We start from the raw sequence: 24,584 nt of genomic DNA, 5'->3' as shown, positions 1-24,584 counted from the left end.
GAGTGGCGCGATGCTGTCCAGCCTCTGCTGCACTTGAAGTAATTTGTTAATCCCACGAAACGCAGGCTGCGCCGGACTCGTCTAAATCTTATTGCAGCAACGGCTTCGGATTTGATTCGAGTATATCGCAGCAACGGCTCCAGGCCTCATTAAGAGGCAGAGTTGGCAAGATAAGTACTGCCATTTAAGATGTTGAAAGAGACAGAGAAGTAAAGATGCAAGTTTAACGGCCTATTTTACAAAGCCGCGGCTGCGCTGCGCTAATGGCCCTGAAGCCCATAGAGATTCTAAGGGCTTTGTAAAAGAGGCCGTAAGAGTTTTTGAAGAAAGTAAGAGTTGCTCTGCACCTGTTTTGCCGACTTCCTTTAGGCAAAGTCTGTCAGGCACCAAGACTGAGGGCTCCTTTCACGAAGCCGCATTAGCGGCTTCAGCGCGCGCAACTTTTCATCAGGCGCTAACCCCCGCGCTAGCCGAAAAACTGCCGCCTGCTCGAGAGGAGGGGGTGGCGGCTAGCGCGGACGGCGGTTTAGCGCGCGCTATTACCCACGTTAAACCGCTACCGCGGCTTAGTTAAAGGAGCCCTGACTGTGTCCAGCAAAACAGTTTGACACCTGTTGCCATTGAAGGATACGGTTTTAAGCAGTTCATTATAATACAAAGTAAACGTTAAACTATTTGAGAGTCGGTAGGTGATGGGCAACCTATGAAGTAAATAGGAGTGAACATAACCCTTTATTGGGTAAAATGGTCCACTGTCTGAGGTATACAATATGAATTACAGCCCTTAGCTTTGCCACGAGAGCCATACAGTTTTCTCTAAAGAGTGTGGTGTTTTTGCTATTTAGTTTTGATGACTTTTTAACCAAATAGATTTGGATCGGGGAGAGGGACCTTGGGGTGATAGTGTCCGAAGATCTAAAGGCGAAAAAACAGTGTGACAAGGCAGTGGCTGCTGCCAGAAGGATGCTGGGCTGTATAAAGAGAGGCGTAGTCAGTAGAAGGAAGAAGGTGTTGATGCCCCTGTACAGGTCATTGGTGAGGCCCCACTTGGAGTATTGTGTTCAGTTTTGGAGACCGTATCTGGCGAAGGACGTAATAAGACTTGAAGCGGTCCAGAGGAGGGCGACGAAAATGATAGACGACTTGCGCCAGAAGACGTATGAGAAGAGACTGGAAGCCCTGAATATGTATACCCTAGACTCTAGGAAAGGAGGGACAGGGGAGATATGATTCAGACGTTCAAATACTTGAAGGGTATTAATGTAGAACAAAATCTTTTTCAGAGAAAGGAAAATGGTAAAACCAGAGGACATAATTTGAGGTTGAGGGGTGGTAGATTCAAGGGCAATATTAGGAAATTTACGGAGAGGGTGGTGGATGCCTGGAATGCGCTCCCGAGATAGGTGGTGGAGAGGAAAACAGTGATGGAGTTCAAAGAAGCATGGGATGAACACAGAGGATTTAGAATCAGAAAATAATATTAAATATTGAACTAAGGCCAGTACTGGGCAGACTTGCACGGTCTGTGTCTATATATGGCCGTTTGGTTGAGGATGGGCTGGGGAGGGCTTCAATGGCTGGGAGGGTGTAGATGGGCTGGAGTAAGTCTTAACAGAGATTTCGGCAGTTGGAACCCAAGCACAGTACCGGGTAAATCTTTGGATTCTTGCCCAGAAATAGCTAAGAAAAAAAAATTAAAAAGTTTAAATTGAATCAGGTTGGGCAGACTGGATGGACCATTCGGGCCTTTATCTGCCGTCATCTACTATGTTACTATGTTACTATGAGAAGGACATGTCGGGAGAAATCCGGATCTCTGGTAACCCCACATGGATAGATAACTGCCAGGCAGAGTCAGGATGGCCCTTTTTGCGGTCCTACGTGATCGATTAGCTATCTGGACACTGCTGCTGAATATCTCCCTTGGCTCCACCCCTCAGGCAAGTGACAAAGGCCCAGATTCTATTAACCGGCACCATTGTCAATGGCCGCCTTAAAAGTGGGCTGCCGAGCACGTGTCAATCGCACGATGGTGCCGGGGAACAATTTGTGCTTCTGGCAAAGGTAGACACCGGAAATATAGGCCAGGGGTTTCCAGGCCTACATTTCCGGTGCCTATCTTTGATGTGAACCGTGCCTCCGTAAGTGTTTTGGGCAGCCTAGCACCCCTACCGGCATGAGCCACGCCCACAGCGGCATTAGGTTGCCTAAAGCACCTACGGAGGTGCCGACTTTTTAGTTGCTGGTATTAGCCTTGAAATTCAATTACAGACATTGTTCAAATGGCATTTTTAGCTGAGCTTGGGCGTCTACCAGTGCCTATAAAATCGGCGCCGGTTAGAGAATCAGGGCCAGAGCGCCTTCACACAAACCAGATAATGCTGCGAAGGCCACAATTGGTTAACCGCCACTGACTATCACCCCCTGGAGCTTCCCCTGCTCAGTTAAATCACTTTCCGTGTCAGCCCGGTTGTTATTCCTCAGTTAGTGTCGATTAACCCTTTATTTGGCAGTGTTGCACTTAGGGGAGATCTGCATCTCCAAATGCCTGTTACCTTGGCTTCGTTACGTAAAGCAGCCGCTTCACCATCGGCCAATTAAAGGTCGAAATCAAGCTACAGAAAACTAAGGAACTTTCCAAGTGTACCGCTGTGAAAGAGCTGGGAAGAGAACACCTTCTCACTTGCGACTCGCATCCTCTTTAGGAAAGATCAAAGCGGATTTAAAAACCTTCCCTTTTGAAGATGTATTCGGTCAATGTCCCCCCCTCCACTTCTTCGGCCCTCGCCTCTCCCCTATCGGCTCAGGTAGGAGCTGGTTTGCTGGCCTGCTCAGAGGAATTATAAACCGAGTCGAGCTCCGCTGGGAGATGACCCGGTATATAAATCGAAGGCTAGATTAGATTAGACAGCCCCTTCTTACCCATTACCGACTCCCCTCTTTCCGTATATTGTACAGTGCTCCCCTGGTCATTTGCGGTCCCGGTCATTCGCGGTATTTTCCGACCGTGAATGACCGGGCAGGAGAGGGCAGCCAGAGCGCTAGCGAGTGAAGGAAATCACTCTTCTTGCGCTCTTCCTGCACTAAAGTCGGGCCTCACCAATCAGGAGCTGCTTTGAGACGCAGCTCCTGATTGGTGAGGCCCGATTTTAGTACAAGAAGAGGCGGTCAGAGCATTACCGCAAGTGATTTCCTTCACTCGCCAGCACTCCGGCTACCCTCTCCTGTCTCCCCTGCTAAAAACCGTATTCGCGGTTTTTCAACATTCGCGGGGGTTCCTGGAACGGAACCTTCGTGAACATCGGGGAGTACTGTATTTCTTTTTTTTTTTTCCTTACTCCTTTGTCCTTTCCTCTATTATTATAATTATTTTGTAAACCACTTAGATATTTAATTATAGGTAGTATATCAAGTGAAAAACCTGGAAGAGATCATACTCACAAAGAGACGAAGTGACCTACTAAAGGTCACAGTACATGGTTAAATCTCGTGTCTCATGGAGTTCTCTCATTTCTGGGTCTATATTTTATACAGTGGATCCCATCGTCCCCCTGGGTATCATTAAGCAGTGAGAATATCCCCAGTGTAAATACGGTGTGTGGTATACTGTACCTGAGCCATTATTGGACATTGGGGGTGGTACAATGACAGTCACACAGTGGGTGGCATTTGATGGACAAAGAGTCTCGTGCAGGCATTCATGGTTGTTTGGCTGCGGCAAACATGTGTAGCACTTCAAGGCGTGACCTGCAAGAAAAACCAATGACTTTATTTTGATATATTTTCTGAACTGTCTCGGTGCGATACATTGATGTTCCTGTTCCAGGTGTCCCTAGTCCCAGAGTCAATCGGCCCTGAAAAGGCAACGCTGTAGAGTAAGGGATGGAGAGAGCTGGAAGGGGGAGAAGCTTGTGTAATAAATAAAAAAAAAGCACTAATGAATGAATTAAAATGTATGCGCGGTTCCAAAAAGGGGGCACAGCTATGAGAGAGTCATGGGCAGATGAGGGGGTGTTCCTGCGATTTACGCACACGGTTATAGAATACGGGGACCCTGCAGCAATTTAGTTGCAAGGATTTACGCCATGTTTCAGCTAGTATACAATAAGGCCCTGGTTCTATATTGTAGGCAGCAGTAGGCAATAATTTCAAGAGGTACATGGGGATGGGGGCTGTCAGCATAGCTATTGGGACATCACCCTCCCCACCCCCCTTTTCTCTCTCTCTCTCATTCACAAGAACACAGAAGCAGTCTCTGTAATTGTAACTTTTATGAATCCTACTTTTCTGTAAGCCTATTTCTATACTATATTCTTTATGCCATCACCTCTGGCTGTGCTTCTTATTTGAGTCTACTTCCTGGTGAATCTTCAGTGACGGTATTGAACTCGGGACCTGGCGTTTTGTAAGGACGCCTAACAGAACCCCTACAACCTCACATTGTGGGGTCACTTCAATCCTTACAGGGGCATGCAGTGCAGATGGGAGGGGGGGGGGACACACGGTGCATGGGTACCACCACCCTGGGCAACAACCTTTCTTGCTACGCCACTGCTCATCGGTGCCTTAAAGAGCCACTGGAATTGACTGCTCCCCCCTCCCGCAGATCAGATCCCTTGAAGGACTCCTCAGCTTTAGGAAAGCAATAAAAAAGACATACCTCTTCACCTAAAACCCTACCCCTGACCGATAGACTACAAAGAGATGTATATTGGCACCAGAACCCGTATGTGTCACATAAGAATAACTTGGATCACAGACTGTAACTTTCTGTGTGCTGAATTAGGTATAAGTTGTACTGGAAACCTTGCATTGTAAGGACAACCATGGCAAATTGTACTACTGCTATGAATTATTTCTAAAGTGCTACCAGACGCACGCAGCGTTGTACAGAGTCACAAAGAAGACAGTCCCTGCTCCAAAGAGCTTACAGTTACCACCAGACAAATGGGATGTCATGGATACAGTTAAGGGGAAGGGTTAATCTGCTGGCTGGGTTGGAGGGCAGAGGGGACTACAGGACAATCAAGCCATTGTGACATCACTGATGAGGTTGGCTCTTATTGGTTGGAATGAGGCATTATGACATCACAATCTCAGCTCTGCTTCGCAAAGACCAAACACACTACTACTACTATTATGAATTATTTCTATAGCACTACTGGACACACACAGTGCTGTACAGAGTCACAAAGAAGACAGTCCCTGCTCCAAAGAGCTTACAATCTAAACAGCCAAGACAAACAAACAGGATGTCATGGATACAGTTAAGGGGAAGGGTTAATCTGGTGGCTGGGTTGGAGGGCAGAGGGGAGTGCAGGACATTCAAGCCATTGTGACATCACTGATGAGGTTGGCTCTTATTGGTGGAATGAGGCATTATGACATCACAAGCTCAGCTCTGCTTCCCAAAGGCTGAAACGCTTCACACTACTGCTATGAATTATTTCTGTAGGCCAAGGCTTTCCAAATTTGTCCTAGGGACCCCGTCACCTAGCTAGTTTTCAGGATGTCCACGGTGAATGTACATGAGACAGATGTACACACCCCAGAGATTTCTTATTTGCAATTCATCTTTTGCATATTCATTGCGGATATCCGGAAAACGTAAGGGGTCCCCAAGACACGTTTCAGGAGCCATCGCCTACACCCAAGCCTCCTAATTCCTTTTGGCCATGAAAAATAGAAGAGTTTACTGAAGAACTCTTAAGACCATTAGCAAATTTAGCCTTATGGTAATTTGTTGTTAATGTTGAAAAAAAGCATTTTGAATCATATTTGTTTCTTTTTCCTAATATAGCTGTCATTACTATTTTTCAAACTAAAAATAAAGACTTACAGATAGGTTGAAAGAGGAAGCAACATTTAAATGCAGGAAAACAGAAGCATTAACGGTGACACAGGAAGCCACAAAGCAGCAAACTTGAAAACTTGTCGTCTCGAAAGGTGAGATCTATCTTCAGCATCCCACTTACCCATGTGCAGACAGAGAGCTGCAGCCATCAGGGAGAACAGAGCGAGCTTCATCTTCAGCTGATGCTTTCAGACTAGAATGAGTTGGATCCATTAGAAGAACCTTATATATCCACTCAGAAATTGCCTTCAGGTTGTGTGTCCCGTACAGTAATTTTATTCATAAGGAAGTGAACATTTCCAGGACTTCCATGCATTAGTCATAATTCTGTTCACCATCTTCAACTGGTTTCTAAGGTGGAGCCCTAATTATGCCAGGCTAAATCTTTGACGTGGGTGTACTCATAAGAACATACTCGTAAGGAGTTGCCATACTGGGACAGATCGAAGGTCCATCAAGCCCAGTATCATGTTTCCAAAAGTGGCCAATCTAGGTCACAAGGACCTGGCAAGATCCCAAAAGAGTAAAACAGATTTTATGTTGCTTCCCAAGTCCAACTTTGGGCTTATGGACTTTTAGGAAATTATTCAAAACTTTTTTTAAAACCTTGCTAAGCTAACTGCTTTTACCACATTCTCTGGCAACAAATTCCAGGGATTAGCTACACGCTGTGGGAAGAAATATTTTCTCCAGTTTGGTTTAAATCTACTTCTAAGTAGCTTCATCATATGCCCCCTAGTCCTAGTATTTTTAGAAAGAGTAAACAAGTGATTCACATCTACCGTACTCCTCTCAGTATTTTATAGGAATCTATCATATTTCTCCAAGCTGAAAAACCCTAGTGGCACCTCTAGATAGAAATATTTGAGGTGGCAACAGGGGGTATGGGGGAAGGAAAGCCAATGTAACATTTCTGTACATCATAACCATCCCTCCTCAACTTTTAAATAAGCTTTAAGAGATACGAGGGGCCGCTGAAACGTTCTCAGCCCAGCCAACAGAGCTGGGGCAGTCTCCACTGAGGGCTATCCACTTAGTCCAGTGATTTCCCACTTTTTTCATTCTGTCGGAAACATACGGAACAAAAAAGTGGAACATCGCTGGACTAAGTGTATAGCCCTTGATGGAGACTGCCCCAGCTCTGTTGGCTGGGGCTGAGAACTTTTCAGCAGCCCCTTGTATAAAACATAAGCGAGCCCTAATGGCCATCTATACAAAAATATTCCCACTAGTTCGTTTCAGGCCCTCGGGAAACAACCCTCTGAACTGATACCATTATTTTACAAAGTCTCGTAAATGGGTGTGAAATCCAGAGATATAACATGACTCTGCCCCAGAAGGGAGACAAGACTTGTTGGCCAATCCTCGTTTTAAAATTATACCCCAAAGCAGTGTGGGAATTATTCTACCCAGTGGAATCCATGCTGGAGATCCCATAACACATCATTTATTTAATTATTTGTATACCTAAGTGGTTTTACCTCCAGGTATTTTATCATATTTCCCTATCTGCCCTGGTGGGCTCATACTTTATCTAGTGTACCTGGGGCAATGAGGGGATTAAGTGAATTGCCCAGGCAATTCACTTAATCCCCTCATGAGTGGCATGAAGTGACATGGGTAAGGGTAAGCTAGATGCACTTCTCTTTATGAGAAGCTTAGAGCGGTATGGGGACTAAAACTATGCCAGGGTACACCTGGCGGGGCCACCACATGTGCAGATCGCCAGACTCGATGGACCTAGGGTCTGTTCCGGAGATGGCGCTTCTTATGTTCTTATGTCACAAGGAGCAGCCAGAGATTTGAACCCACAAGCTCAGGGTGGTGAGACTGTAACTGCGCCAGAACTGGCCTTAAATCTCCCCGTTGGAACTGGGTAACCTGGCAGCTCTGCGAATCTCAGTATAAACCCCAAGTCATCAGTTTAGTGGCACGCTCCATAGTCCCCCAACAAAGGGGCTAGGAACCTTCCCTATACAACTCACCTTATAAAATTATTATTCAATTTGTGGTATCATCTCCGTAAGAGCTGTACAGTCTCCCTCCTCCTGCCATTATGTGAAATAACCCAAAACCCTGCTATAAAATAAAAAATAAAATAAAAGACTCAACCTATACAGAAAACTTATCGAACCACAACAGCCCTAATTCCCTGGACTCAAACTATTCCCTGGTAGGAAAAAATGCATTGCAAATATTACACTGGGATCTTGATTACCAATGTAGTTTCAAGTTTCAAGTTTATTTAGATTTAATGGTTCGCTTAATAAATTCTAAGCGAATAACATAACAGTTAAGTTGGGATAAAACAATTAAAAATATTATTATCACCTAAAAAAAAAAAAAAGAAAAAAAAGAAACAGGGTCAAGACAGACTAACAATACAGACAAAACTGGAATAATTGGGAAAGAACATAAGGGAATAAAAGTTACAAGATTGTTGTTTCCCCACTGGGAAGAGAAGAAAACTATAAAGGATAGGAAAAAAAACACTAGGGATGGGGTATAAAAAGAGTAAATTCCTTTTTAAAGACTTTTCACTTTTTATTATTTTAAATTATCGAGGAAAAAAATTCCTTTTTAAAGATTAAAAGAAGCTTTGAAGAGAAATGTTTTTAGGTTAGTTTTAAATAAAGTGAGGTCTTTGATGTTTCTAATATATAAAGGGAGAGTATTCCAAATAAGCGGTGCTTTGACTGAAAAAATATCGTGGCGTCTAGTTCCTATTATTTTTAATGAAGGGACCATAAGTAGCTCTTGGGTGTTAGATCGAAGAAGGCGGTTTGAAACGTGGGGAATTAGTAGACGATCAATAAACTGAGGTTCATTAGAAGTTATTGTTTTGAATACTAATAATGCTATTTTATATGTTATTCTTTGATTGATGGGTAGCCAATGAGATTCTATCAGATAAGGAGTCACATGATCATATTTCTTCCCGTGATGTACCTGCTACTGAGAAACTAGAATGAGCTATTGATCCTTCCATTTTGCCGAGCCGTGCCTGTCAGTCTGGCCCACTGATTTCTATTATATAACAGGGTCTAATCTAATACACAACTTATTAATCGCACTATACCAAAAAGGTTCAAGGTGATCTACATTCAAAGAGGTCAAAAAATCTACAGGAAAATTCAAAAGCAATGAATAATTAAAATATCATCATAATATGAATATTACAACAAGTCATATAAAAAGTTTTCAAATGTTTACGAAACCTTAAGTAACTAATATCAGGATAACTGCTACCACTATTTATCACTTATATAGCGCAGAAAAGCGTATGAAGCGCTGGACATTTTGACGCAAATTTAGCTTCTTTTAAGAAGGAAGATAGTATTTACAAAGAAGAAGAAATCATTTCATTTACGTCAGAGAGTGCCAACCTGTTTTGTGCTGGCCTGTTGTGACAGGTACGGCCAGGCAAAACACCCTCGTAGAGAGACACAACATATTAGCATAATTCTTCACACATGAAGAACACAGCAAGAATCTCACCTAATACAGAGTAAGGAACGCCATATTAGTCATGGAAGAAAAGTGCAGACGAAAACTAAAATGGAAATATCAAGAAAGCCAGACTCTACAAGCAATACAATGATTGTAGTGGGTTTGCGGGTCATGCAGCCAGCCGCGGAAGCCTAAGAGAACAAGCAATACAATGCTAGAAACAAACAACCAACCTAAACAATTTTAATTAATTGGAAAGACTATAACATATGGTGGAACATGGTCTGTTTATACAGCAAATCTGAGAAAATATATGCAATTAAGTGTGGCAATAAGAAGAAATTTAAAAAGATTTGGAACTGCTTATTGGCTATGAAGGAGTAAGATTTGTAATGTTTCTGTTTTCATTATGTTACGACAACCCTGGTATTTAGCTTAGTAAAAGGACCTCTTTATTTTACTTATCTAATAATTTTGTTTTGTTTTGTATTTTTAATTAGTTAAATTGTATTAGTATTCAATTGTAATGATTTATTTAAATTCAATAAAACACATATTCTTTTTTAAAACAAGAAACAAAAAAAAAGGAAGGTGGTACATTTCCCAATACTCAACCTTTAGCAGCTTGAAATTATAACATTTGACCTTGGCCGCTCCACTCAAAAACCAAAAGGCTCAAGTTGGTTTTAAGTGGAGCCGCTGAGGTCTAATGTTTATAACCTCAAGCAGCTAATGGGCAGGATGAAGTTTTCATAATACTTGTGATTTATATCTCACGAATTGATGATAATAAAGGGGGAAATTCTGTAAATGATATCTAAAAAAAATAGGCGCCTATATCTCTTCTCAGTCACACTTAGGCGTCTATTACAGGGGGGAGGGGGGGAGATGTGATTGAAATTTACAAAATCCTGAGTGGAGTAAACGGGTACAATTGGGTCGATTTCTCACTCCATCAAAAATGACAAAGACTAGGGGACACTCGACGAAGTTACAGGGAAATACTTTTAAAACCAATAGGAGGAAAAAAATTTTCACTTACAGAATAGTTAAGCTGTGGAACGCATTGCCAGAGGTTGTGGTAAGAGCGGATAGTGCAGCTGGTTTTAAGAAAGGTTTGGACAAGTTCCTGGAGGAAAAGTCCATAGTCTGTTAATGAGACTTGCCCTGGATTGGTAGCATGGAATGTTGCTATTCCTTGGGTTTTGGCCAGGTACTAGTGACCTGGATTGGCCACTGTGAGAACGGGCTACTGGGCTTGATGGACCATTGGTCTAACCCAGTACGGCTATTCTTATGCTCTTTGGAACAGAATCATGATTAATTTAAAATTTAAGTACCTGTAATGTAGGCCAGGGTTTTAAAGGGCTACATTATAGGAACTTAAGTCCTTCAGGGAATCATGCCTAAGTCCTTTACCACACCCTCATATGCCTGCTTTGCAGTTAGGCAACATGCATTAGGCACCTATTACGCAATTAATTTTTAGTTTTTGCAATTATGAGCTTGTTAAAGCTCATAATTGCAGCCAATTTACTATTTATGCGCCAGTCTTTAGTTGTCTCTTATAGAATTTCCCCTAAGTGCTTAAGAAGTGTATCATTGTCCAATGCCGACACATTCCAGCCCCTAAAAATTTCAAATAATATCTTTTCTTTTCTACCTTTGTTCTCTGGATATTTTATTTTTCCAATCAGATTAATTCTAGTCATTTTCTCAAATTTCCTTGTGTCAGTCTACTCCTAAGTCCTCTCCTAAAGTCTTCTTTACTGTAATACTGACATTTCCCATTCACTATAAAAGAAAATTATTTTTTTTTACGTCGTCTGTTTGGTTTGTTTTTATCCCTGATTATGTCTTCTGCCAGTCTCTCGTTTCTTCTTTCCTCTGTCTTTTCTTAATACTCATTTCATGATCTCCAGTCCTCATCTTCATTTCCTCTCCTACGTCCATCTCTTTTATCTTCTCCTCTCCGCTTTCCTCCAGATGTCATTCAATCTTAATATCAGGTCTTCAATTTCCTTCACCTATAGCTTTTCACCTCCCTCATCCCAGCCCTTCCCATTCCTATTCATCCTATTATTCCCTAGTTGTTGTTTTTTTTTGTTAACTCTCCCTTCTCTTCCCTTTTTAAAAATTTCTTTCTTTCTCTCTCTCTTTCCTACCCTCAGTACAGCAACCCCTAGGTTCACTCCTCTGACAAGTATCGCTATGCTCTCTTTTTCACCCCCTATGTACAGCATATCCTCTCTTCCCCTTCCATCCAAAATCTCCTGGAACTGCACACAGTATTAGAGGTACGGCTGCACCGCGGAGCGATACAAGGGCATTAGAGCATTCCCACCTTTGTTTTCCATTCCTTTCCTGATCATTCCTAACATTCTATTTGCTTTCTTAGCCAACGCTGCAGATTGACCCGAGGGTTTCAACGATGACACTAGATCCTTTTTTGGGGCAGTGACTCTTAATGTGGAACCCTGCATCATTACATTACATTAGGGGTTTCTATTCTGCCAATACCTCGCGGTTCAAGTTCAGGTTCCTCTCTCCCACGTGAATCATCATTTTGCACTTCCTTGCATTAAACATTATCTGCCATTTTGATGCTTTTCCAAGGTCCTCTTGCAAATTTTTCACAATCCGCATGCGTTTTAACAACTTTGCCATCCTATTATTTTTAGGTTCATTATGGAATTGTCAATTGGTGGAATCTCCAAAGGGGGGTGATATTTGGTAAAGCTGAGGCTTGTGGGGGTTTTGGACAGGATTTCAAAAGGCATGTATGATTGGTCATAAATGCATTTTGCAATAGTGGTTACAGAAAGATCTTCCTAGTTATTGGCATTGGAGGAACCAATTTTATCATTTAATTTTATTTGAGGTTTGGGAGGTCCGTAAATTTCCTAGAAAAACTCATTTATTTTTGAAAATTTGGGACCCTTATATACAAAAATTATCCTTGAGAGCAAGAAGTAAATGTTCTTTGCATTTTTATACTTGGTATTTGATGTCACCTTTCATTCTAGGGTAGGGGGGTAATTAATATGTGTGGAATTACTTGAACTGTATTTTTGTTTAATTCATTTATTACTAGTTGCTTAGCCCGTTACATTAACGGGTGCTAGCAGCCCTTCTCCCTTACTTTTACCTCCTCCCTGTTCAGCATCACCCCCCCCCCAATTTCCCGCTCCCCACATCCAGCAGTAGCTCTTCTCCTTTACTTCCTGCTCCCCCCCCCTGTCCAGCAGTAGCCCTTCTCCCTTACTTTTACCTCCTCCCTGTTCAGCATCACCCCCCCCAATTTCCCGCTCCCCACATCCAGCAGTAGCTCTTCTCCTTTACTTCCTGCTCCCCCCCCTGTCCAGCAGTAGCCCTTCTCCCTTACTTTTACCTCCTCCCTGTCCAGCAGCACCCCCACCCATTCCCTGCTCCCCCTATATAGCAGTAGCCCTTCTCCTTTTATCTCCCCCTGTTCAGCATCACCCCCCCCCCATTTCCCGCTCCCCATATCCAGCAGTAGCTCTTCTCCTTTACTTCCTGCTTCCCCCCCTGTCCAGCAGTAGCCCTTCTCCCTTACTTGTATGTTCCCCACTGTCCATTAGGAACCCTTCTCCCTTATCTGTAAACCATGCAGCCTTACATTTTAGAAGTCCCCCACCCCATTCTGCCCAGCTCCCTTGCCAAATTTCAAAACTGCAGGCAGTGGCTGCTCCTCACCCGATCCCCGCTTACAGCGGCCCCGCACTCGCGGTCTGGTTGGCTCCCTTGCTGGCGCTTTTCACGGTGTTGTCTCCTCTTGGCCTTCTCCAAGGGCTGGCTCCCATGAAAATGTTGTGTTGCTGTTCGGGGCCGCGGCGTCGGCTTCTCTCCAGAGGCGCACCGGCGTCGGAAGCCTTGTCTCTGACGTTGTGACGTCGGTGGGGTTTCCAACGCTGGTGCGGCTCTTTGAGGGGCTGCCGCCTTCGGGGAGGCTTTGGATGCGGGGCCGGATGCGGGAGGAGCAGCCACCGTGGGGGGCTTTGGTGGGAGAGCCAGCCAGACGCATGGATCGAGCAGCCCGGGCCCCGACCACCCTCAGAGGTGTCCTCCGAGCCCCGAGAAGAGACGCAGCGGGGCGACTTGTCCGGTCAGCAGAAGGGGCAGATTGACATCCTACTTGGGCCGCCGCGGCCGACATCCGACTCCAGGCCAGACCGTAAGCCGCGCATGCGCACTTCCTCACGGAAAACCGGCGCACACATAGAAAGTGCGCATGCACGGCCTAGCGTTTTATTATATTAGATAATGTTGTAACAATCAAAACAATGGGGGAAATAAGGGGGGAACAAAGGGGGGGGTAGAGGGTAAGGGAAAATGGAAACTGGGGGAATGTATTGAGAGATGTAATAGGTAATATGAAAAATTTATTTTGAAGGAATGATAGACATATGTTGAAGTTAATACGGTAAATTTAATATGTAATGACCATATTATTATATATTTATCGCATTTCTTCAATAAGAACATAAGAACATAAGCAGTGCCTCCGCCGGGTCAGACCATAGGTCCATCCTGCCCGGCAGTCCGCTCCCGCGGCGGCCCAAACAGGTGTCTGAATCACCAGAAGGGGCTCCCTTGCCACCTTGGTTTCTCATTGAAGTCCTATCTTCCCATCGAAGTCCTAACCCTCCGGTCGTGCACATGCACGACCTGGTTGGGTTTCTATACTTATTACCTGGTTAGCTTTCTATACTTATTACCTGGTTAGCTTTCTATACTTGTGTTACATCCCAGCTCCTCCCTCAGTATCCCACGATCCCTTTATCCCTCAGGAATTCGTCCAATCCCTGTTTGAATCCCTGTACCGTACTCTGCCTGATCACTTCCTCCGGTAGCGCATTCCAAGTGTCCACGACCCTTTGTGTGAAAAAAAACTTCCTTGCATTTGTTTTGAACCTATCTCCCTTCAGTTTCTCCGAATGCCCCCTCGTACTTGTTGTCCCCTTCAGTCTGAAGAATCTATCCCTTTCCACCCTCTCTATGCCTCTCATGATCTTGAAGGTCTCTATAATATCTCCCCTGAGCCTCCTTTTTTCCAGAGAGAAGAGCCCCAGCCTATCCAACCTCTCGGCGTATGGGCAGTGTTCCAGCCCTCTTACCAGTTTCGTTGCTCTCCTTTGGACTCTCTCAAGTACCGCCATGTCCTTCTTGAGGTGCGGCGACCAATACTGAACGCAGTATTCCAGATGCGGACGCACCATCGCTCGATACAATGGCACGATGACTTCCCGCGTCCTGGTTGTTATGCCCCTCTTTATGATGCCCAGCATCCTGTTGGCTTTTTTCGAGGCTGTTATAAATTAACAACTCTGAACCGTTTAGTGTCATCTGCAAATTGAATCACCTCACTCGATGGTAGCTTTGTCGCCTTAATCCATGCTTACGTACCGGTGTATGCTCTGCAATCAAAACCTAGGGCTCCTTTTACGAAGCCGCGCTAGCGGTTTAAACGCACGTAATAGCGCGCGCTAAACCGCCGGGCGCAGTAGCCGCTACCGCCTCCTCCTGAGCAGGCGGTAGTTTTTCAAGTAGCGCAGGGGTTAGCGCGCGATTAAAAGTCGCCAACGCGGCTTCGTAAAAGGAGCCCCTACTTTCCATACCGTCAGTGCGCGAACTGTTTTACGACACCACTCGCAAATCCATTTTTTCAGTCCCCGCCCCCCCTCTCCGTGGAACGCCCTCCCATTAGATCTTGGCATTGGCAAGAGACCTGTATAAAGAGAGGCGTAGTCAGTAGAAGGAAGAAGGTGTTGATGCCCCTGTACAGGTCATTGGTGAGGCCCCACTTGGAGTATTGTGTTCAGTTTTGGAGACCGTAACTGGCGAAAGACGTAAGAAGACTTGAGACGGTCCAGAGGAGGGTGACGAAAATGATAGGAGGCTTGCGCCAGAAGACGTATGAGGAGAGACTGGAAGCCCTGAATATGTATACCCTAGAGGAAAGGAGAGACAGGGGAGATATGATTCAGACGTTCAAATACTTGAAGGGGATTAACGTAGAACAAAATCTTTTCCAGAGAAAGGAAAATGGTAAAACCAGAGGACATAATTTGAGGTTGAGGGGTGGTAGATTCAGGGGCAATGTTAGGAAATTCTACTTTACGGAGAGGGTGGTGGATGCCTGGAATGCGCTCCCGAGAGAGGTGGTGGAGAGTAAAACTGTGACTGAGTTCAAAGAAGCGTGGGATAAACATAGTGGATCTCTAATTAGAAAGCGAAAGATGAACTAGGCCAGTTACTGGGCAGACTTGCACGGTCTGTGTCTGTGTTTGGCCGTTTGGAGGAGGATGGGCAGGGGATGGCTTCAATGGCTGGGAGGGTGTAGATGGGCTGGAGTAAGTCTTAACAGAGATTTTGGCAGTTGGAACCCAAGCACAGTACCGGGTAAAGCTTTGGATTCTCGCCCAGAAATAGCTAAGAAGAAAAAAAAAAAAAAATTTAAATTGAATCAGGTTGGGCAGACTGGATGGACCATTCGGGTCTTTATCTGCCGTCATCTACTATGTTACTATGTTACTATGATTAGAGAACGCTCTTGAAAAATTTCAAGCCAACCTTAAAACTTTTCTCGTTAAAGACGCCTTTACTCTCTAGTACCAGCTTCCGCTTCTCAAACCTTTAATTCTTGTGAAGCCCTGAAACATCAAACGCTTCTGCTGAAGCGATCCCCATCCTAATGTCTTACCACTCCCCATTTACCTTCCTTTTTTAAAATTAATTTTACTTCGATGTATTTTAAACAACCTTTCCCTCGCCAACTTCCCTTTTGTCCCATGTACGTTAATGTGAATTTGTCTAATATTTTTAATATTTGATAAAATATTGCTTTTATCTACCTATTTTAATTGTTTTCTACCATCTTTCTTCGTTGTACACAGTTTAGACACTTGTTTTGATAGACGCTATATCAAAAATAAAGAAACTTAAAACATGTCTTTCATGTATCACTATTTTTTTTATATAGCACAGTTTATTCGCAAAGGATTAGTTGGGAACTATGAGGCTGATATTAAACCAGGTAACTTTTGAAATTACCCAGACAAATCTTGGTGTTTCAAGTTCCTTTTTAACCTCCCCCTCCCCCCACCACACATACAACCTCTTCCTCTTCCTCTATGATTCTTGATCAGAAAACGTTAGCAGAGCTGAGCATGCACAGGAAGCTCTTGCGTCAATGGCGGGAGTCACGTCGCTGACTTCCTGCTTCCTGACTGGCTTAATGAGGAAACGTGGATAAAATATCTCTGCAGATAGCTGTCTCCTTGCTGACCCTTCCATTCGAGGAAATTATTCACCCCCCCCCCCCCCCATTTAACCAGTCAGAAACAGCCACTGACCAGTTAACTAGCATTTATGTGGCTGTGAATTTTCAATGGGAGGAAACTGATCAGCTCCCGCTGAATATTTGCGACTACGTTACGTGATTTACGCCCGACTGGATAAGACTAGTGGTTAAAGTAGACGCAGAAATAGCTGCCCTATCCTTAACTGCTATAAGCGTAACTGGTCAGCTTTTGAGTATTGGCTTGACCGATGAAGGGCTCTTTTTACAAAGCAGCGCCAGCGATTCCGGAACGGCGAACGCAACGGAGCCCACAGGAATTGAGTGGGCCTCATTGCATTTGCCGTGCCAGGATTGCTAGCGCAGCTTTATAAAAGCAACCCTAACCACCCGCTATTCGGCGGTATTCATTCGTTTATTTCGGGTTTCGTCCTCCCCAGCGTGCTCAGAACAGGTTACAGGTTAACATACCTAAAATACAGGGAACAGCTGGGAACATCTGGCCGGCTAAATAACAATAACTCTTCCTTTTACTAAACCGCGATTGCGGCTATTAGCGCAGGGAGCCGCGCTGAATGTTCTGCGGTGCTCCCGACGCTCATAGAGTTCCTATGAGTGTCGGGAGCGGCGCGGAGCATTCAACCCGGCTCCCTGTGCTAATAACCGCTATCGTGGTTTAGTATAAAGGGCGGGAGGGTAAGCCAGATAACCACCCATATTCACTGGGAGACAGCAGGCTATCTCCAGCCGAATATCCTGGTCACCAGCTATGTCATATGACATTGCTGATCAGTGCCCATATTCATTGGCTGACCAGCTAAGTCTAGCGGTCAGACAGACCTGTCGAAATAGCAGGCCTATCTTTGGCCACTATGAGTTACCCGGACAGGCAATGAATATCGGCTTGGCTGGCTATGTCTACTGCACCTAATCTAATCTAATCTAATCCTTAGGTTTGTATACCACATCATCTCCACGTTCGTAGAGCTCGACGCGGTTTACAGTAGGAGAAATAGGAAGGAACTACAACAGAGGGTTAGAGGTAGAAGTGCTATCTCCTCCTCTCCCTATTGGCTAAGGCTCTTAACATTTGCATCTCCTCTTCCTATAGGCTAAGGCTCTTTCCACCTGCATTGTGATGTCATAGAGCTTTATGGTTATAGAAAAAGAGAAACATGATGGCAGATAAAGGACAAATGGCCTATCCAGTCTGCCCATCCGCAGCATCCGCTATCTAATCTAATCTAATCTAATCCTTAGGTTTGTAGACCGCATCATCTCCATGTACGTAGAGCTCGACGCGGTTTACAGTAGGAGAAATAGGAAGGAACTACACCAGAGGGTTAGAGGTAGAAGTGCGAAGAAAATTTAGAGGACTTGGGATGCCAAGATATAAGAGTTTCCTTGGTTCCTAAGTTGGAGGGAGACTTACATTTTTTGAGAAAAGCCAGGTTTTCAGATGTTTGCGGAAAACTTGGAGAGAGCTCAAGTTCCGAAGAGGGGAGGTAAGGTTGTTCCAGAGCTCAGTGATTTCCTAAATTTCCAGGTTCTCTATCAACCGCAAGATGTAGCCAGGCTGCCTTCCACAGTCTAAATATCGGGTCTTAAGAGTTTAGCGTACCGTTTCCCTCCCCCCCCCCCCAAAAAAAAAAAAAAAATTTTCAATGCTGGTCATAGAGTTCCTTTGAGCGTCAGAGAAGCGCACAGCATTCAGTGCACCGGCCGGCACTAAAAACCTCTTGCGCGGTTTTGTAAAAAAAAAAAAGAGGGGAGGGGTGTTTAAATTGTTTAATCTTATGTCCAAACACCATGGCCGCAGAGAACATTTTCAGAACTCCAATTGGTAAAAAAAAAATGTCTTAAAGCAAAATCTTTGCAGGTGTGGGGATGTTTAAATATTTTTAAACCTAGCGTGAGATTTCTCTGTAGAGGTCTGTAGCAGTGCCGCTGGTTCGTCTGTTCTTAGGAGGTGGTGTATAGGCAGCGACGCCCCTCCCGAACCCCCTTCCCTTTCTAACTTCTCCGGAGTGAGCAGCATGCCCACGTCGGTGTCGGCTTCCCTTTGACGTCACCTCCTAGGCGCGGGTCCCGGAAGTGACGTCAGGGAGAGCGCCGATGCCGACACAGGCTGCGACCTCGCGCCGGAGAAGTAAAAAAAAAAAAGGTGCAGGGGAAGGCAAGGGGCGCCCTTAGGAAGACCGCGCCCGGGGCGGACCGCACCCCTCTTACTACGCCACTGTGTGTGGGTATTTTAGGGCCTGGCGTGTTATTTGCCGTGTGGCCTTTTCCTAGATCAGGTTTTTGCAGTTTGAGTCTCGGCATTTCGTTCCGTTACGGGGACGGTAAAGTTTCAAGTGTCTTTTTTTGCAAGGTTTTTTGTTGTTTCCTCATTTCTGACAGTGGAGAAATTGAAATGTTTCCTAAAATGTGTTTATGGTTTCGTTTTGGTAACATCTTGAAAATGTTAAGGTTATATTATGTATAACGGACAATTCAAGGCAGCTGTTGTAGGCTGTTTGCTTAGAAATCTGTTTCTAGGTCACAGAAAAGCATTATTCGTCAGTGAGACTATACTCAGCATGACTCAGACTCAGATGTTTCGAACATCCCATTTTCTGCCTCTCCAAAAAAACCCAAACAGTTCTGGCTACACCACTGATTTACAGATGGATAAGGGGTGCTCCAACTGACTTTATTGAAAGAAATTTATACCCCTTTGAGGTAGTCTTTCAGTCCAGAGGTCATTTAGCATTAAACATAGAAACATGATGGCAGACAAAGGTCAAATGGTCCATCCGCAGCATCCAGTATCTCCTCCTCTCCCTATTGGCTAAGACTCTTAATATTTGCATCTCCTCTTCCTATTGGCTAAGGCTCTTTACACCTGCATTGTGATGTCATAGAAATTTATGGTTATAGAAACATAGAAAAGCCACGAAACAAACATTCAACAGAGACTTCAATAGGGCAGGTATACGGAGAAAATAATTTCTTGATAACCTCCAATGCTATATTGTTTAACTGAAAACTGAAACGGCACCAAGTGATTTTGCACACTGCGCTGCAGTGATCTTGTCCACAGCAGAGAACAAATAGACATCCTTAAAGATAAGTGCAGGGTTTTTGATATATTTATAATCAATTGTTGAAAATATGTTTCACAAGAATAACTGAACGGAGTTTTTCTTAGACCAAGGATGTGTTTCCTATGACAATTTTACAATTGCCATAGAAGTTCCCTGAGTTTTTCTTCTGGAACACTGAGGTCTTTTCTCCGTATACCTACCCTATTGAAGCCTCTGGAAAGGGATTATATTATATGAATGTTTGTTTAGTGGCTTTAGGATATTTTTGGACATTCAGCTTGGGTGGAATTATTGTTTATAGAAACATGACGGCGGATAAAGGCCAAATGGCCCATCCAGAGCATCCACTATCTCCTCCTCTCCCTATTGGATAAGGTTCTTAACATTGGCGTCTCCTCTTCCTACAGGCTAAGGCTCTTTACACCTGCATTGTGAGGTCATAGAGCTTTATGGTTGTAGAAACATGATGGCAGATAAAGGCCAAATGGCCCATCTGCTGCATCCACTTTCTCCTCCTCTCCCTATTGGCTAAGGCTCTTAACATTTGCATCTCCTCTCCCTATTGGCTAAAGCTCTTAACATTTGCATCTCCTCTTCCTAAAGGCTAAGACTCTTTACACCTGCATTGTGATGTCATAGAGATTTATGGTTATAGAAACATAACAGCAGATAAAAGCCAAATGGCCCATCTAGTCTGCCCATCCGCAGTAACCATTATCTCTTCCAGTGGCACAGTAAGGGATGTACAGGGTGGCGGTCCACCCTGGGTGCTGTTTTGCTGGGGGCGCAGCACTCCTCCTTCTCTCCACCCCCCACTCTTCGCCACGCATGCGTGCCCCTTGCCTTCACCCCGTACATTTTTTTACTTCCCCTGCATGAGTTTGCTGTCTGCGTTGGCATCGATGCTCTCTCTGATGTCATTTCCGGGCCAAGCACCTAAGAAACGACATCGAAGGGCAAGTTGACACCGACATGGGCATGCTGCTCGTGCTGGAGAATTTAAAAAGGTACGGGGCTAGAAACCCATAGCTCTGACCATTACTGGGCTTAGGTACTGGGCTTTTTGCATCTAATCCCGAGTCCATTAGAAAGTTCAGCGTTGTGTTAATTTGTAGTTAATCTATATATATAAAATCGGAGGTATGTATGTGTGTATGTATGTGTGTGTGTATGTGCCGCGATCACACAAAAACGGCTTGACCGATTTGAACGAAACTTGGTATGCAGATCCCTCACTACCTGGGATGATATGTTCTGGGGGTCTCGTGGCCCACCTGCACACGTGGGCGGAGCTACAAACAGAAAATCAGATTTCACCCATTCATGTCAATGGAAAAAAAGTAAAAAGCTGCCATTCTCACAGTAATTCACAAACGGCTTGACCGAGTTGAACGAAACTTGGTATGCAGATCCCTCACTACCTGGGATGATATGTTCTGGGGGTCTCGCGGCCCACCTGCACACGTGGGCGGAGCTACAAACAGAAAATCAGATTTCACCCATTCATGTCAATGGAAAAAAAGTAAAAAGCTGCCATTCTCACAGTAATTCACAAACGGCTTGACCGAGTTGAACGAAACTTGGTATGCAGATCCCTCACTACCTGGGGTGATATGTTCTGGGGGTCTCGCGGCCCACCTGCACACGTAGGCGGAGCTACAAACAGATAATCAGATTTCACCCATTCATGTCAATGGAAAAAAAGTAAAAAGCTGCCTTTCTCACTGTAATTCAAAAACGGCTTGACCGATTTGAACGAAACTTGGTATGCAGATCCCTCACTACCTGGGGTGATATGTTCTGGGGGTCTCTTCACCCAAGAATTTATATGTTCTTGCTCCTGGAGGTGAAACTAAAAATGTTGTTTATAATCAAGTTTTGTGTTAGTTGTATTGTATTCATTTTGTCAAATATTTCACATTATAATTTGAATATTGTACTTTTTATATAGCTGTAAACAAATAATTTCATTCACCACTATAAAGTATCTTTATTTACAGTGTTATTGCTATAATTAAATACCCGTGCAACGCCGGGGCATCAGCTAGTATTGAATAAAAGTGTGTTAAAACGTTTGTCCTTCTATTTCTTAAGAAATCCCACATTGTTATCATTTTTTAAAGTGAGTAAATAAGCACAGAAATGTTGAAAGAGGAGGTACCGTTTGAATGCAGAAATGTTTAAACTTGTCACCTAGAAAGGCAAGATCTACTCCTGAGTCTCATTTACCCATGTGCAGACAGAGAGCTGCCCCCAATAGGGAGTGCATTTACAGCCAATATCTTCAGACTGAAGTTCATGTTTATTTGATACTAGTCATTAAGCCCATTACATTAACGGGTGCTAGAATAGATGTGTGTGTCTGTCTTTCTTTCTTTCTATCTCTCTTTTGCCACTGGCTGTCTGTCTGTCTCTCTAGCCCCCTGTTTGTCATTCTTTCTGTCTGTGTCTCTCCCTGGCTCCCTGTCTATCTGTCTTTCTTTCTCTCTCTCTCTCTCTTTGGCCACTGGCTGTCTGTCTATCTCTCTGGCCCCCTGTCTGTCATTCTTTCTGTCTGTATCTCTCCTTGGCCCCCCCCCCCCCCCCGTCTGTCATTCTTTCTGTCTGTGTCTCTCCCTGGCCCCCTGTCTATCTGTCTTTCTTTCTCTCTCTCTCTCTCTTTGGCCACTGGCTGTCTGTCTATCTCTCTGGCCCCCTGTCTGTCATTCTTTCTGTCTGTATCTCTCCTTGGCCCCCCCCCCCGTCTGTCATTCTTTCTGTCTGTGTCTCTCCCTGGCCCCCTGTCTATCTGTCTTTCTTTCTCTCTCTCTCTCTCTCTTTGGCCACTGGCTGTCTGTCTATCTCTCTGGCCCCCTGTCTGTCATTCTTTCTGTCTGTATCTCTCCTTGGCCCCCCCCCCCCCGTCTGTCATTCTTTCTGTCTGTGTCTCTCCCTGGCCCCCTGTCTGTCTGTCTGTCTCTCTCACTCTTTGGCCACTGTCTGTCTGTCTGGCCCCCCTGTCTGTTTGTCATTCTTTCTCTCTCCCTGGCCCCCTGCCTGCCTATCTCTCTCTGTTGCGCCATGCCTGCCTCTCTCTCCGTGGCCCCCATCTGTCTCCCCCACCCCGAGAAAAGCAAGATTGCTGCCTGCCCCCCAGCACACTCCTCCTCCCAAAGCAGCCTCCTTTCCCTCTCCCCCTCCACTTCTCTGTGCAGCAGTAGCAGAATTTTTACCTGCACGACACCCTCCTGCTGTTGCTCTACTGCCAGCTATCAAACCGCTGCACGCGCTCCAAGCCGGCGCACATGCCGCAAGCCGGCGCAAGCTGGCGCACGCGCCACAAATGGAATATGGCCACGGAGGCACACATCACGGCAGCAGGGATCACGGCATCGTAAGTGCGCATATGCGCTTACGGTTTTATTAAACAGGATACCAACCTATCTTGGAGAAGTACAGGGTAGTGTACAGTTTTTATCAATCAGGTATTCTAGGTATTTTCGCTAACTGTCTTCAGGAGCTCACAATCTATGTATGATAGCTAGAGAGTGACACAGGGACAAAATTTCATCCCCGTCCCCTCCCCTGCCAAGACAGGTTACATTACATTAGTGATTTCTATTCCACCGTTACCTTGCGGTTCAAGGCGGATTACATAAGAATTGTCATGAAATTAGATAATACACGTTGGATTATTTGAACATTTTAGATTTGATAAGGAGTAGATAGTATAGTAGGTGGAGCTTGGGATGGATCTGGTCGTGTTAAATAGGTTTTATGTATTTTTTGAAGAGTAGAGTTTTTGTTTCTTTTTTGAAGGTTTTGTAGTCTGTGGTCGAAATCAGCAGATTGGTGAGTTGTCTGTCCATTTTCGCTGCTCTGGTGGCCAGTAGGTTGTCATACAGTTTTCTTAGTTTGACATTTTTGGTTGGCGGGTGTCTGAATAGTGTGTGGGTTCTCCCGTGTCTGGTTGAGGTGGATTGAGTTAGTCGGTTGTTCCAGTAGGTTGGGCTGTTTCCGTTAATTGCTTTGAATAGTAGGCAGTGGAATTTGAAGTATATTCTGGCTTCTATTGGAAGCCAGTGTGATGTGGTCGTATTTTTTCAGTGAATAGATGAGTCTTAGGGTTGTGTTTTGTATTGTTTGTACTTGTTTTATCGTGGTTGCAGGGCAGGGGAGATATAGTATGTTGCAGTAGTCTATTAGTCTAAGGTTGCTGTCATGATTGCACCATGAGGGGGGGGCATAGATGGAGGGGAGGTAGGAGGGTGGGAGGAAAGGGCAGATGGCAGGATCAGCGTCGGGATTGTACCGGGGGGGAAGGCGGGTGGGGAGGAGGGGCAGTTGGCAGGAAAGGAGAAAGAGGGGGATGGAGGGTGGCTCGAGCATTGGCAGGGACAGGAAAGGAGTCGGGCTCTTTCCTGCCCCTGAAGAAGCCACTAGACCACTAGGGACGTAAAAATATAGGTTTGGGGAGTGTGCCCTGGGTCCCCCTTATTGCGGTATTTCCATGGCAGCGGTTTCCGCTCCCATGGCACTGCCAGGAAATGATCAACCACTACCACAACGGTTTCTCATTACCATGGAAATTACCACGGTAACCACAGATTTACAGTGGTAACAGTTACAGTATCACTCTCTAATGGCAGCTGGGGGGCACTGGAGAGTTAAGTGACTTGCCCAGGGTTACAAGGAGTGGCACTGGGATTGAACCTGCAAACTCAGGATACTGAAGCAGCAACTCTTAACCACGAGGTCATTCCTAGGCAAACCTTATATAACCGCTCAGCAATTGCTTCCCAAACAGTGATGTCATGCAGACGGAAGTGAACATTTCCAGAATTTCATGTGCTAATCATGTTCTGGATATCATTTTGGACTGGAGGCTAAGGGT

General features: G+C 44.8%; 1 protein-coding gene across 3 annotated transcripts in view; it reads right to left on the bottom strand.

Moving 5' to 3' along the window:
* Window positions 1–24,584, bottom strand: part of LOC117355354 (secreted Ly-6/uPAR-related protein 1-like) — a 201,693-nt gene that overhangs the window by 4,048 nt on the left and 173,061 nt on the right. For 2 of the 3 annotated variants that reach the window (XR_004538346.1, XR_004538345.1), the window contains exon 2: window positions 3,613–3,747. Coding sequence is in view for 1 of the 3 variants with exons in the window: in XM_033933787.1 (XP_033789678.1) it covers window positions 3,613–3,747; window positions 5,976–6,027 (187 nt within the window). In the remaining 2 variants the exon portion in view is untranslated. Of the gene's footprint in view, window positions 1–3,612; window positions 3,748–5,975; window positions 6,111–24,584 lie in introns of those variants that run through there. The other variant, XM_033933787.1, reaches the window with a different exon arrangement.

The sequence above is a fragment of the Geotrypetes seraphini genome, chromosome 2 (genome assembly GCF_902459505.1).
Source record: "Geotrypetes seraphini chromosome 2, aGeoSer1.1, whole genome shotgun sequence".
Lineage (NCBI taxonomy): Eukaryota > Metazoa > Chordata > Amphibia > Gymnophiona > Dermophiidae > Geotrypetes > Geotrypetes seraphini.
Note: the sequence above shows the minus strand (reverse complement) of the source record. Positions and strands in the feature narration are given on the sequence as shown.